At 49.8% G+C, this 16,262-nt stretch overlaps 1 protein-coding gene across 1 annotated transcript; it reads right to left on the bottom strand.

The window, feature by feature from the left end:
* Window positions 1-6,149: 6,149 nt before the first annotated feature.
* Window positions 6,150-15,260, bottom strand: LOC310949025 (sperm axonemal maintenance protein CFAP97D1; the record flags this gene model as incomplete). Its single annotated transcript, XM_083916357.1, has 5 exons — window positions 6,150-6,248; window positions 6,338-6,521; window positions 12,836-12,948; window positions 13,045-13,125; window positions 15,168-15,260. The coding sequence occupies 5 exons, from the start codon at window positions 15,258-15,260 to the stop codon at window positions 6,150-6,152; spliced, it is 570 nt and encodes a 189-aa protein (XP_083772483.1).
* Between the last annotated feature and the right edge of the window lie 1,002 nt (window positions 15,261-16,262).

Raw genomic sequence — 16,262 nt, 5'->3', positions numbered from 1 at the left:
TGTGTGTCCGTGGGTTTGATTCTTAACTCTGCAGCTCTGATGTGTGAAGGAGAGAGAGAGAGAGAGAGAGAGAGAGAGAGAGAGAGGAGGGGCACTGTAAACACACCTCCTCTCACACACACACACACACACACACACACACACACACACAGAGACACACACCATCACACACACACACACACACACTTTAACGTCACCTTCCCTTCTGGAAATGTGAGCTTTATTCTCTCAAACGGAGCACAAACAGGAAGTGGCTACGTTTGTGTGTCACATCCATCCGTCCAATCACGTCCCAGAGACTGAGGACCTAGGTACGATCTCCCATCTGCAACAGGGTACGACCTACCGTCTGCAGCCGGGTACGATCTCCCGTCTGCAACCGGGTACGATCTCCCATCTGCAACAGGGTACGACCTACCGTCTGCAGCCGGGTACGATCTCCCGTCTGCAGCCGGGTACGATCTCCCGTCTGCAACCGGGTACGACCTCCCGTCTGCAACCTGGTACGATCTCCCGTCTGCAACCGGGTACGACCTCCCGTCTGCAACCTGGTACGATCTCCCGTCTGCAACTGGGTACGACCTCCCGTCTGCAACCTGGTACGATCTCCCGTCTGCAACCGGGTACGACCTCCCGTCTGCAACCGGGTACGATCTCCCGTCTGCAACCGGGTACGATCTCCCGTCTGCAACCGGGTACGACCTCCTGTCCGCAACCGGGTATGACCTCCCGTCTGCAACCGGGTACGACCTCCCGTCTGCAACCGGGTACGACCTCCCGTCCGCAACCGGGTACGACCTCCCGTCTGCAACCGGGTACGAACTCCCGTCTGCAACCGGGTACGACCTCCGGTCTGCAACCGGGTACGACCTCCCGTCCGCAACCGGGTACGATCTCCCGTCTGGAACAGGTACGACCTCCCGTCCGCAACCAGGTACGATCTCCCGTCTGCAACCGGGTACGATCTCCCGTCTGCAACAGGGTACGACCTCCCGTCTGCAACCGGGTATGACCTCCCGTCTGCAACCGGGTACGACCTCCCGTCTGCAACCGAGTACGACTTCCCGTCCGCAACCGGGTACGACCTCCCGTCTGCAACCGGGTACGATCTCCCGTCTGCAACAGGTACGACCTCCCGTCTGCAACCGGATATGATCTCCCGTCTGCAACCGGGTACGATCTCCCGTCTGCAACAGGTACGACCTCCCGTCTGCAACCGGATATGATCTCCCGTCCGCAACCGGGTACGACCTCCCGTCTGCAACCGGGTACGATCTCCCGTCTGCAACAGGTACGACCTCCCGTCTGCAACCGGATATGATCTCCCGTATTTATATGTAAATAGACTTGAGACCTGAGTCCTGAGTCCTGAGGACCAGAGGACCAGAGGACCAGAGACCAGAGGACCAGAGACCTGAGGACCAGAGACCTGAGGACCTGAGACTTGAGACCAGAGACCAGAGACCAGAGACCAGAGACCTGAGGACCTGAGGACCTGAGGACCCGAGACCTGAGGACCTGAGGACCAGAGACCTGAGGACCTGAGGATCAGAGACCAGAGACCAGGGACCAGGGACCAGGGCCCAGGGACCAGAGGACCAGAGACCAGAGACCAGAGACCAGGGACCAGGGCCCAGGGACCAGAGGACCAGAGACCAGAGACCTGAGACCTGAGGACCAGAGACCTGAGGACCAGAGGACCAGAGACCTGAGGACCTGAGGACCAGAGACCTGAGGACCAGAGGACCAGAGACCAGAGACCTGAGGACCAGAGACCTGAGGACCAGAGGACCAGAGACCAGAGACCTGAGGACCAGAGACCTGAGGACCAGAGACCAGAGACCTGAGGACCAGAGACCTGAGGACCAGAGGACCAGAGACCAGAGACCTGAGACCTGAGGACCAGAGACTTTAGGACCAGAGGACCAGAGGACCAGAGACCTGAGGACCTGAGGACCAGAGACCAGAGACCTGAGGACCAGAGACCTGAGGACCAGAGACCTGAGGACCAGAGACCAGAGGACCTGAGGACCAGAGACCTGAGGACCTGAGGATCAGAGACCTGAGGACCAGAGACCTGAGACCAGGGACCAGGGCCCAGGGACCAGAGGACCAGAGACCAGAGACCAGAGACCAGGGACCAGGGACCAGGGCCCAGGGACCAGAGGACCAGAGACCAGAGACCTGAGACCTGAGGACCAGAGACCTGAGGACCAGAGGACCAGAGGACCAGAGACCTGAGGACCTGAGGACCAGAGACCTGAGGACCAGAGGACCAGAGACCAGAGACCTGAGGACCAGAGACCTGAGGACCAGAGGACCAGAGACCAGAGACCTGAGAACCAGAGACCAGAGACCTGAGGACCAGAGACCTGAGGACCAGAGGACCAGAGACCAGAGACCTGAGGACCAGAGACCTGAGGACCAGAGACCAGAGACCTGAGGACCAGAGACCTGAGGACCAGAGGACCAGAGACCAGAGACCTGAGACCAGAGACCTGAGGACCTGAGACCTGAGACCAGAGGAGCAGAGACCTGAGACCAGAGACCAGAGACCTGAGGACCTGAGACCAGGGACCAGGGCCCAGGGACCAGAGGACCAGAGACCAGAGACCAGAGACCAGGGACCAGGGACCAGGGCCCAGGGACCAGAGGACCAGAGACCAGAGACCTGAGACCTGAGGACCAGAGACCTGAGGACCAGAGGACCAGAGGACCAGAGACCTGAGGACCTGAGGACCAGAGACCTGAGGACCAGAGGACCAGAGACCAGAGACCTGAGGACCAGAGACCAGAGACCTGAGACCAGAGGACAGAGGACCTGAGACCAGAGACCAGAGGACAGAGACCAGAGACCTGAGGACCAGAGACGGGAGACCAGAGACCAGAGACCTGAGACCAGAGACCTGAGGACCTGAGACCTGAGGACCAGAGACCTGAGACCTGAGACCAGAGACCTGAGGACCTGAGACCAGAGACCAGAGGACAGAGACCAGAGACCTGAGGACCAGAGACGGGAGACCAGAGACCAGAGACCTGAGACCAGAGACCTGAGGACCTGAGACCTGAGGACCAGAGACCTGAGACCTGAGACCTGAGGACCAGGGACCAGAGACCTGAGGACCAGAGACCAGAGACCAGAGACCAGAGACCTGAGACCAGGGACCAGAGGACCAGAGACCAGAGACCAGAGACCAGAGGACCAGAGACCTGAGGACCAGAGACCTGAGACCAGAGACCTGAGACCTGAGACCAGAGACCAGAGACCAGAGGACCTGAGACCAGGGACCAGAGGACCAGGGACCAGAGGACCAGAGACCTGAGGACCAGAGACCTGAGGACCAGAGACCTGAGACCAGAGACCTGAGACCTGAGGACCAGAGGACCTGAGACCAGAGACCTGAGACCTGAGGACCAGAGACCTGAGACCAGAGACCAGAGACCTGAGGACCAGAGACCAGAGACCTGAGGACCAGAGACCAGAGACCTGAGACCAGAGGACAGAGGACCTGAGACCAGAGACCAGAGGACAGAGACCAGAGACCTGAGGACCAGAGACGGGAGACCAGAGACCAGAGACCTGAGACCAGAGACCTGAGGACCTGAGACCTGAGGACCAGAGACCTGAGACCTGAGACCAGAGACCTGAGGACCTGAGACCAGAGACCAGAGGACAGAGACCAGAGACCTGAGGACCAGAGACGGGAGACCAGAGACCAGAGACCTGAGACCAGAGACCTGAGGACCTGAGACCTGAGGACCAGAGACCTGAGACCTGAGACCTGAGGACCAGGGACCAGAGACCTGAGGACCAGAGACCAGAGACCAGAGACCAGAGACCTGAGACCAGGGACCAGAGGACCAGAGACCAGAGACCAGAGACCAGAGGACCAGAGACCTGAGGACCAGAGACCTGAGACCAGAGACCTGAGACCTGAGACCAGAGACCAGAGACCAGAGGACCTGAGACCAGGGACCAGAGGACCAGGGACCAGAGGACCAGAGACCTGAGGACCAGAGACCTGAGGACCAGAGACCTGAGACCAGAGACCTGAGACCTGAGGACCAGAGGACCTGAGACCAGAGACCTGAGACCTGAGGACCAGAGACCTGAGACCAGAGACCAGAGACCTGAGGACCTGAGACCAGAGACCTGGGACAGGAAGTTGCTGCCATCTTCTGGAGAAACTGAAACATGTGAGTGAAACTTTTTTCTTTTCAGACGTTTTTAATAAAATAAAATAAAATATTTAATAATAAAGTGACGCAGACGCTGCAGCTCTGAGCTTTTTACACGATTTAAAGGATTTAAAGGATTTTTGGATCATTTTATTCTCAAAAAGTGTAAAATGCCACATTTTTAATATTTTATATTTTTAATGTTAATATCTGAACTTAAAACAGAGAATTTATGTTTCAATCATCTCCGTTTTTGTTTTTTTGTATTTTATTTAAATGTTGTTTTTGTTGTTTTTATAGAAATTATGTATAGTATTAATTTTATTATTTTTAATTATTATTTTTTTTTTTTAATATAATTTTTATATATTTTTTATTTTTATTACTATTATTATTATTATAATTGTTGTTGTATTATTATTATTTTATTATTAATATTATTATTTTTATTATTATTATTTTTATAAAATAAGTTTAAAAGCGCCGAACGGTGAATTAATAATGATAATTCTTTAATAATAAAAACAGAATTAATATATAAAATAAAAACTAAAGAGACAGAAAAAGTGCATTTTAAAGAAACATAATTTCAAATATTTGCAAATATTCAGAAAACAAAATAAATCAACTGAAAAAGTAAAAATATAAAACACATTAATTTAATTTTATTGAGTTAAAGTGACTTTAATTAATTCATCAGACTTTAGTGAAAATATTCTAATTTATTTTAATTCAAATACATTTTGATATAAATAAAAATTATTTAATTTGATTTAACAAATAAAAAGCAAACGTTTGCCATAGAAAGATATATTTTCTGCTCTTTATAAACTTTAATAATAAATGTAAAATTAAATTAAATTAAACGGTGAAATAATATTAAAGTGTTACATAAACAAAAATAGTTATTTTATTAAATAATGAAGTTGAAGTGATTCAGTGTAAAGTTGATTTAAATTAAAAACATATATATTATTATTGTTATTCTATATTAATATATAAGAAAGTGTTTTATGGTTATATTATTTTAACGCAAACAAAAATCTCCGTATTTTTTCTTTGTTGTGTGAAAAAACGAAACATGAGAGACTCCAAACACACGATTTACTTTATATTTATTTATTTATTTATTTATGTTTATTTGATGTGATTAAAGTAAAAACAGTTAAAGAAAGAGAAAAAACTCACAAAAAGAAGTTAACATGCTATCGTGCTAACATGCTAACAAGCTAACATGCTAACGTGCTAACATGCTAACATGCTAACATACTAACGTGCTAACATGCTAACATACTAACATGCTAACATGCTAACGTGCTAACGTCATTAGTTATTAGTTCTGCAGGTTTTTAAAACTAACTAAATCTGTTGATCTGAACCTTTAGGACACAAGTTTGTGTGTGTGTGTGTGTGTGTGTGTGTGTGTGTGTGTGTGTGTGTGTGTGTGTGTGTGTGTGTCTGTGTGCTTGTGTTTGTGTGTGTGTGTGTGTGTGTGTGTGTGTGTGTGTGTGTGTGTGTGTTTGTGTGTGTGTGTGTGTGTGTGTTTGTGTGTTTGTGTGTGTGTGTGTGTGTCTGTGTGTGTGTGTGTGTGTGTGTGTGTGTGTGTGTGTGTGTGTGTGTGTGTGTGTGTGTGTGTCTGTGTGCTTGTGTTTGTGTGTGTGTGTGTGTGTGTGTGTGTGTGTGTGTGTGTGTGTGTTTGTGTGTGTGTGTGTGTTTGTGTGTTTGTGTGTGTGTGTGTGTGTTTGTGTGTGTGTGTTTGTGTGTGTGTGTGTGTGTGTGTTTGTGTGTTTGTGTGTGTGTGTGTGTTTGTGTGTGTGTGTGTGTTTGTGTGTGTGTATGTGTGTGTGTGTTTGTGTGTGTGTTGTGTGTGTGTGTGTGTGTGTGTGTGTGTGTGTGTGTGTGTGTGTGTGTGTGTGTGTGTGTGTGTGTGTGTTTGTGTGTTCGGGGTCGTATTTAATGATGTTGCAGTCTCAGGTCGCTCCGTCGCTCCGGTCCGTGGCAGTGATGCTGCAGCTCGCCGACCGCTCGCCGCCGTCCCCGGCTGCAAACTTCACCTTCCTGTGAGACTTCTGCGGAGACACGCATGCAGCGCGCGTCACTTACCCTCAGGTGCATCCATCTCACCAGCAACTTTCACCAGCAACTCTCAACGACTCACCTGTTTCTCGGCGAGCCCTCGAGGGTACCGGGAAATGTCGTCCCGCCGGCGCTCCGTCCTCTCCCAGTCGTCCAACCACAGCTGGCGGCGGTACTCTGACTGGCGAGACGTGATTCGCTGGTAGATCGCCTGATTCTGACGGCCGACCAGCAGAAGCTCCGCCCTCCTTTTGTCCGCATTCAGACTGAGGAAGGAACAAGAGGGAGAGGAGGAAGGAGGTGTAGAGACGCAACCCTGAACCCTGAACCCTGAACCCTTTAACCCTGAACCCTGAAACCTGAACCCTGAACCCTTTAACCCTGAACCCTGAAACCTGAACCCTTTAACCCTGAACCCTTTAACCCTTTAACCCGGAACCCGGAACCCTGAACCCTTTAACCCTGAACCCTGAACCCTGAACCCTGAACCCTTTAACCCTGAACCCTGAACCCTGAAACCTGAACCCTGAACCCTTTAACCCTGAACCCTGAAACCTGAACCCTTTAACCCTGAACCCTTTAACCCTTTAACCCGGAACCCGGAACCCTGAACCCTTTAACCCTGAACCCTGAACCCTGAACCCTGAACCCTTTAACCCTGAACCCTGAACCCGGAACCCTTTAACCCTGAACCCTGAACCCGGAACCCTTTAACCCTGAACCCTGAACCCTGTAATCCTGAACCCTGAAACCTGAACCCTGAACCCTGAACCCTGAACCCGGAACCCTTTAACCCTGAACCCTGAACCCTTTAACCCTGAACCCTGAAACCTGAACCCTGAACCCTGAACCCTTTAACCCTGAACCCTGAACCCTGAACCCTGAACCCAGAACCCTTTAACCCTGAACCCTGAACCCTGAACCCTGAAACCTGAACCCTGAACCCTTTAACCCTGAACCCTGAACCCTGAACCCTGAAACCTGAACCCTGAACCCTTTAACCCTGAACCCTGAACCCTGAACCCTGAACCCTTTAACCCTGAACCCTGAACCCTGAACCCTTTAACCCTGAACCCTGAACCCTTTAACCCTGAACCCTGAACCCTTTAACCCTGAACCCTTTAACCCAGAACCCTGAACCCTGAGCCCTGAACCCTTTAACCCTGAACCCTTTAACCCTGAACCCTGAACCCTTTAACCCTTTAACCCTGAACCCTGAACCCTGAACCCTTTAACCCTGAACCCTGAACCCTTTAACCCTGAACCCTGAACCCTGAACCCTTTAACCCTGAACCCTGAACCCTGAACCCTGGACCCTTTAACCCTGAACCCTGAAACCTGAACCCTGAACCCTTTAACCCTGAACCCTGAACCCTGAACCCGGAACCCTGAACCCTGAACCCTGAACCCTGAATCCTTTAACCCTTTAACCCTGAACCCCTGAACCCTTTAACCCTGAACCCCTGAACCCTTTAACCCTGAACCCTGAACCCTGAACCCCTGAACCCTTTAACCCTGAACCCTGAACCCTGAACCCTTTAACCCTGAACCCTGAACCCTGAACCCTGAACCCCTGAACCCTTTAACCCTTTAACCCGGAACCCGGAACCCTGAACCCTTTAACCCTGAACCCTGAACCCTGAACCCTGAACCCTTTAACCCTGAACCCTGAACCCGGAACCCTTTAACCCTGAACCCTGAACCCGGAACCCTTTAACCCTGAACCCTGAACCCTGTAATCCTGAACCCTGAACCCTGAACCCTAGTTGTCCTCTTCCCTGAGCAGGTCTACGCTCGCTGTAGTGTGTCCGGAGCATGGATGCACGAGCAGTGTCATTGCATATTTGGCGTAAAGTTGTCTTTGTCCTAACGCGCCCCAAAGGATATAAAGGGTTGTGATTGGTCTGCACAGGATCTGGACATGAGGAAATCTGTGTGAAGAATGTGAAGAGGACCAGAACGTAGACAATAAAAATTACAGACACAAAACAGGTAAGTGTCACCTCCTCGTTGGTATGTTTCAGGGTATGTGTCAGGGTACGGATCAGGGTATGTATCAGGGGTATGTATCAGGGTACGGATCAGGGTATGTATCAGGGTATGTATCAGGGGTATGTATCAGGGTACGGATCAGGGTATGTTTCAGGGTATGGATCAGGGTACGTATCAGGGTACGGATCAGGGTATGGATCAGGGTATGCATCAGGGTATGTATCAGGGTATGTATTAGGGTATGTGTCAGGGTATGGATCAGGGTACGTATCAGGGTACGGATCAGGGTATGCATCAGGGTATGTATCAGGGTATGTATCAGGGTATGGATCAGGGTATGGATCAGGGTATGTATCAGGGTATGGATCAGGGTATGTATCAGGGTATGTATCAGGGTATGTATCAGGGTATGGATCAGGGTATGTATCAGGGTATGTATCAGGGTATGTATCAGGGTATGTATCAGGGTATGTATCAGGGTACGGATCAGGGTATGTATCAGGGTATGTATCAGGGTATGTATCAGGGTATGGATCAGGGTATGTATCAGGGTACGTGTCAGGGTATGTATCAGGGTATGTATCAGGGTATGGATCAGGGTATGTATCAGGGTATGTTTCAGGGTACGGGTCAGGGTATGTGTCAGGGTATGTGTCAGGGTATGTGTCAGGGTATGTGTCAGGGTATGGATCAGGGTATGTATCAGGGTATGGATCAGGGTATGTATCAGGGTATGGATCAGGGTATGGATCAGGGTACGGATCAGGGTATGTGTCAGGGTATGGATCAGGGTATGGATCAGGGTATGTATCAGGGTATGTATCAGGGTATGGATCAGGGTATGTGTCAGGGTATGTATCAGGGTATGGATCAGGGTATGTGTCAGGGTATGTATTAGGGTATGTGTCAGGGTATGTCAGGGTATGGGTCAGGGTATGTATCAGGGTATGTGTCAGGGTATGTGTCAGGGTATGTATCAGGGTATGGATCAGGGTATGTATCAGGGTATGTATCAGGGTATGGATCAGGGTATGTGTCAGGGTATGTATCAGGGTATGGATCAGGGTATGTGTCAGGGTATGTATTAGGGTATGTGTCAGGGTATGTCAGGGTATGGGTCAGGGTATGTATCAGGGTATGTGTCAGGGTATGGGTCAGGGTATGTATCAGGGTATGGATCAGGGTATGTATCAGGGTATGGATCAGGGTATGTGTCAGGGTATGGATCAGGGTATGTATCAGGGTATGTATCAGGGTATGTGTCAGGGTATGTATCAGGGTATGGATCAGGGTATGGATCAGGGTATGTGTCAGGGTATGGGTCAGGGTATGTATCAGGGTATGTATTAGGGTATGTGTCAGGGTATGTATCAGGGTATGTATCAGGGTATGTATCAGGGTATGTGTCAGGGTATGTATCAGGGTATGGATCAGGGTATGGATCAGGGTATGTGTCAGGGTATGTATCAGGGTATGGATCAGGGTATGTATCAGGGTATGGATCAGGGTATGTATCAGGGTATGTATCAGGGTATGGGTCAGGGTATGTGTCAGGGTATGTGTCAGGGTATGTGTCAGGGTATGGATCAGGGTATGGATCAGGGTATGGATCAGGGTATGGATCAGGGTATGTATCAGGGTATGCATCAGGGTATGTATCAGGGTATGTATCAGGGTATGTGTCAGGGTATGAATCAGGGTATGTATCAGGGTATGGATCAGGGTATGGGTCAGGGTATGTGTCAGGGTATGTGTCAGGGTATGGATCAGGGTATGTGTCAGGGTATGTGTCAGGGTATGGATCAGGGTATGGATCAGGGTATGGATCAGGGTATGGATCAGGGTATGTATCAGGGTATGCATCAGGGTATGCATCAGGGTATGGATCAGGGTATGGATCAGGGTATGCATCAGGGTATGCATCAGGGTATGGATCAGGGTATGCATCAGGGTATGCATCAGGGTATGGATCAGGGTATGGATCAGGGTATGTATCAGGGTATGGATCAGGGTATGTGTCAGGGTATGTCAGGGTATGGATCAGGGTATGTATCAGGGTATGTGTCAGGGTATGTGTCAGGGTATGTATCAGGGTATGGATCAGGGTATGTGTCAGGGTATGTATCAGGGTATGGATCAGGGTATGGATCAGGGTATGGATCAGGGTATGGATCAGGGTATGGATCAGGGTATGTATCAGGGTATGTGTCAGGGTATGTGTCAGGGTATGTATCAGGGTATGGATCAGGGTATGTGTCAGGGTATGTATCAGGGTATGGATCAGGGTATGTATCAGGGTATGTATCAGGGTATGGATCAGGGTATGGATCAGGGTATGGATCAGGGTACGGATCAGGGTATGTATAAGGGTACGGGTCAGGGTATGTATCAGGGTATGGATCAGGGTATGTATCAGGGTATGTATCAGGGTATGGATCAGGGTATGTGTCAGGGTATGTATCAGGGTATGGATCAGGGTATGGATCAGGGTATGTGTCAGGGTATGGATCAGGGTATGGATCAGGGTATGTGTCAGGGTATGGATCAGAGTATGGATCAAGAACTCAGGGAGGTCATCAATGACTTTGTCTCCTGACTCATCTTCAGTTAAATGCCAGCCAGATACAGGAGTTGGTCATAGATGGTGAGCGCATACGGAGACCTGGGTGTTTATCTCAACAATCAACTTGGACTTGGACTGGGCGGACTTTACAGTTGTCCTGTACAAAAAAGGGCCTTTGGAGTGTGCAGGGCTTAAACACGTTGTTAAAAACTTTCTATGACTCTGTTTTGGCATCAGCCGTTTCTTACGCAGTGGTCTGTTGGGGAAGGAGGAAGCATAGAGAGGGACAGACTGGTGAAGAGGGCCGGTTCTGTCCTGGACTGTCCCGTGGACTTCATAGAGGTGGTGGGCGAAAGGAGGGTGCTAACCAAGCTCCCATCAGTCCTGGAGAACACCCCCCCACCCCCTGCAGGAGACCGCGGGGGCTTTAAGCCGATCCTTCAGTAACAGACTGCTTCACCCAATATGTAAAAAGAAGCCCCTCACCCCAGACTCCCCAGCACCTCCCAGTATCTCTCAGGGACCCGGTCATTTGCCTTCTCCAAATCCACGAAACACACATAGACCGGATGAGTAAACTCCCAGACCCCCTCCAGGATCCTTGCTAGAGTGAAGAGCCGGTCGGGCTGAACGCTCCTTTCCAGCACCTTGGAGTCGACTTCACCAGGGAGGCTGAGGAGTGTGATCCCCCTGGAACTGGCTCACACCCTCTGGTCCCCCTTTCTGAACAGGAACCACCACCCCGGTCTGCCACTCCCTCGGCACTGTCCCAGACTTCCACGCAGTGTTGAAGAATTGTCTATTTGCCGGGGAATTTGATTGTCCACCACTGATTGTGGTAAAAGTAACAGACAGGGGAACACAGGACCCTTCCTGTGAAAAGTGTGGAGCATCAGACCTTTTCTTAAAAAAGGGTTCGATGCTCTATGGTCACGAACAAAGCGGGGAACGCAGGAACGCTCCCACCGTGGCTGCGTCCAGCTCTTATTCACAGCGTGTGAACCAGACGTATATAAATGCTGCCCCACATATTTATTTACACTTTAAAGGCTTCAAATGCAAACACAGGGAAGCTTTTAAAGAGACAGAAGACGTTCATCACCAAGTCTCTCTCTGAATACTCCTGTGGTTCTTCATCTGCTGCAGGTGGAAATAACTTTGACACATCGACTTAAAAGGACGTCACTTAACATATTTGTCCAACGTCCAGAGCAACTCTTTCTTTAAATAGGTAATATCGGTGTCACTGCTCCGTCCCTGGATGCTGAAGTCGATTTAAAGCAGTGAGGAGCTGAACAGAGTGAGAATAAAGCGTCTCCGGCGTGTGTGAGGCTGTCAGCTCAATAATTCAACAGTGTAATGGAGCAGGACCGCTCCCATCCATAATTTAACGGTCCTACGAGGTGCTGCAGCTTCATCACAGAGAAACACTCCCCCAGGTGCACCATGGCAGCAAACAGCTCCCAGGTGAGGATTATACTTACATTACAATAAGTCTAAACACATCAGGGCAGGCCGTGAGAGCACAAACAGGACGTGAGAGCACAAACAGGACGTGACATCACAAACAGGACGTGACAGATGTTTCATGTGGCCAGTGTCAACTTGCCAGTGCTGCAGTTCAAGTCATCAGTTATTTGGTTTTAAAGAAGCAACTGTCGCCTCAAAGCAAGAGGGTTCCTGGTTCAAATCCAAGGACACTTCAAACAGACATGCGGACCAGGGGAGCTGGGGATCGAACCACCAATCTCTACAATGGAGGACGACCAACTCTACCACTGAGCCACAGCCACCCCATCATGGAATTTGCCTGTTCTCCCCGTGTCTGCGTGGGTTTTCTCCGGTTACGGCGTGATGACGTATAGGCAGCAAGAAGCATTCTCCGAGGCCCAGGTAGTGTGAGTACAAACGGGCCTGGAGGGGGGGACAAGGACCCTAAAGCACGGGGCACGGAGGAACAGTGGGAGGGCGCCCTAACTTGGTTGTCTCAGGTGGTAGTTTGTGTGTGTGTCTGCAGGTCCTCACCTCCTCAGGTGGTACTGGTTCCGATGGTCTACCAGCCCTTTAGAGCAGACGATGTTGGCCAGCTTGGACGCCAGGAGGTGGTTGTCCCTGTCGATGATGGACAGACGCTCGTCCTGCAGCTGGAGCACACGGAACAAGAGCTCAGACCTCTCCGCCCTGCTGGAGGTTCACACTGGGGGGGGGGGGGGGGGGGGGGGGTGTTCACTGACCTGCAGCTTCTTGAGTTTGAGCTGGACGTGAGCCGGGGTCCTCATGCCCTTGTTGTCCACCACCGGCAGGGCGGAGCTCACCTGGACAGGTAAACACGGGAGGGGGGGTTGGATGTAAAACCTCAAACTGCATTTACAGACGGCTCATTCACAGCGTACGGCGACTTTCATGGTTCAAGACCGACGCAGTTGTTATTTTCACACCCAGCGCCGATGTGGCTCCTAGAGGACACTTTAACACACGTTTATGCTCCTAGAGGACACTTTAACACACGTTTATGCTCCTAGAGGACACTTTAACACACGTTTATGCTCCTAGAGGACACTTTAACACACGTTTATGCTCCTAGAGGACACTTTAGCACATGTTTATGCTCCTAGAGGACACTTTAACACACGTTTATGCTCCTAGAGGACACTTTAACACACGTTTATGCTCCTAGAGGACACTTTAGCACACGTTTAGGCTCCTAGAGGACACTTTAACACACGTTTATGCTCCTAGAGGACACTTTAGCACACGTTTATGCTCCTAGAGGACACTTTAACACACGTTTATGCTCCTAGAGGACACTTTAGCACACGTTTATGCTCCTAGAGGACACTTTAACACCCGTTTATGCTCCTAGAGGACACTTTAGCACACGTTTATGCTCCTAGAGGACACTTTAACACACGTTTATGCTCCTAGAGGACACTTTAACACACGTTTATGCTCCTAGAGGACACTTTAACACACGTTTAGGCTCCTAGAGGACACTTTAACACACGTTTATGCTCCTAGAGGACACTTTAGCACACGTTTATGCTCCTAGAGGACACTTTAACACACGTTTAGACTCCTAGGGGACACTTTAACACACGTTTATGTTCCTAGAGGACACTTTAACACACGTTTACGCTTCTAGAGGACACTTTAACACATGTTTATGCTCCTAGAGGACACTTTAACACACGTTTATGCTCCTAGAGGACACTTTAACACATGTTTATGCTCCTAGAGGACACTTTAGCACACGTTTATGCTCCTAGAGGACACTTTAACACATGTTTATGCTCCTACACTTTAGCACACGTTTATGCTCCTAGAGGACACTTTAACACATGTTTATGCTCCTAGAGGACACTTTAACACACGTTTATGTTCCTAGAGGACACTTTAACACACGTTTACGCTTCTAGAGGACACTTTAACACATGTTTATGCTCCTAGAGGACACTTTAACACACGTTTATGCTCCTAGAGGACACTTTAACACACGTTTATGCTCCTAGAGGACACTTTAACACATGTTTATGCTCCTAGAGGACACTTTAACACACGTTTAGGCTCCTAGAGGACACTTTAACAGACGTTTATGCTCCTAGAGGACACTTTAGCACACGTTTATGCTCCTAGAGGACACTTTAGCACACGTTTATGCTCCTAGAGGACACTTTAACACACGTTTATGCTCCTAGAGGACACTTTAGCACACGTTTATGCTCCTAGAGGACACTTTAACACACGTTTATGCTCCTAGAGGACACTTTAACACACGTTTATGCTCCTAGAGGACACTTTAGCACACGTTTATGCTCCTAGAGGACACTTTAGCACACGTTTATGCTCCAAGAGGACACTTTAACACACGTTTATGCTCCTAGAGGACACTTTAGCACACGTTTATTCTCCTAGAGGACACTTTAACACACGTTTATGCTCCTAGAGGACACTTTAACACAAGTTTATGCTCCTAGAGGACACTTTAACACACGTTTATGCTCCTAGAGGACACTTTAGCACACGTTTATGCTCCTAGAGGACACTTTAGCACACGTTTATGCTCCAAGAGGACACTTTAACACACGTTTATGCTCCTAGAGGACACTTTAGCACACGTTTATGCTCCTAGAGGACACTTTAACACAAGTTTATGCTCCTAGAGGACACTTTAACACACGTTTATGCTCTTAGAGGACACTTTAACACACGTTTATGCTCCTAGAGGACACTTTAACACAGGTTTATGCTCCTAGAGGACACTTTAGCACACATTTATGCTCCTAGAGGACACTTTAACACACGTTTATTCTCATAGAGGACACTTTAACACTCGTTTAAGTCCACCCTACCCTCCTACCTTCCTGCGGTGGCTCTCGTAGTTGTCGTGGTCCCATCGCTGCTGCAGGTAGCGGTTGGCGATGGGCTTGAGCGGCTGGTAGGACCTGTGCATGCTGCTCCTCACACACACTCACACACACTCACAGTCTGAACCTGCAGGAGGTGTTTACAGGCCGTCGTCATGGAGATGCAAACGCTTTATCTCATCAGGATAAAGTTCCTATGAATTATTACTGAGTGCAGCACACACACACACACACACACACACGCACACAAACACGTGCACGCACACACACACACTCACACACACACACACACACACACACACACACGTGCACGCACACACACACACACACACACACTCTAATGTCCAGCAGGAGGAGACTCCACTTACACACACACACACACACACACACACACACCTCCTGCTGCCTTCACACGCCTGTAGGGATTTAATAAACTGTAGAGATTCATTTATATATTTATTTATTTTTATTTTTTATTGTTTTTATTGTTTATTATTTTTCATATTTATTGATGTGTGACTGACTCCGGGTCCAGGTGAGTGAGTCCGGGTCCAGTGTGACTGACTCCGGGTCCAGGTGAGTGAGTCCGGGTCCAGTGTGACAGACTCCGGGTCCAGTGTGACAGACTCCGGGTCCAGTGTGACAGAGTCCGGGTCCAGTGTGACAGACTCCGGGTCCAGGTGAGTGAGTCCGGGTCCAGTGTGACAGACTCCGGGTCCAGGGTGACTGAGTCCGGGTCCAGTGTGAGTGACTCCGGGTCCAGTGTGACTGACTCCGGGTCCAGTGTGACTGACTCCGGGTCCAGGTGAGTGAGTCCGGGTCCAGTGTGACTGACTCCGGGTCCAGGTGAGTGAGTCCGGGTCCAGTGTGACAGACTCCGGGTCCAGTGTGACAGACTCCGGGTCCAGTGTGACAGAGTCCGGGTCCAGTGTGACAGACTCCGGGTCCAGGTGAGTGAGTCCGGGTCCAGTGTGAGTGACTCCGGGTCCAGTGTGTCAGACTCCGGGTCCAGTGTGACTGAGTCCGGGTCCAGTGTGAGTGACTCCGGGTCCAGTGTGACTGACTCCGGGTCCAGTGTGACTGACTCC

This window comes from Echiichthys vipera (assembly GCF_963691815.1).
Source record: "Echiichthys vipera genome assembly, chromosome: 7".
In the NCBI taxonomy this organism is placed as follows: domain Eukaryota; kingdom Metazoa; phylum Chordata; class Actinopteri; order Perciformes; family Trachinidae; genus Echiichthys; species Echiichthys vipera.
This window is presented reverse-complemented; position numbering and strand designations above follow the sequence as displayed.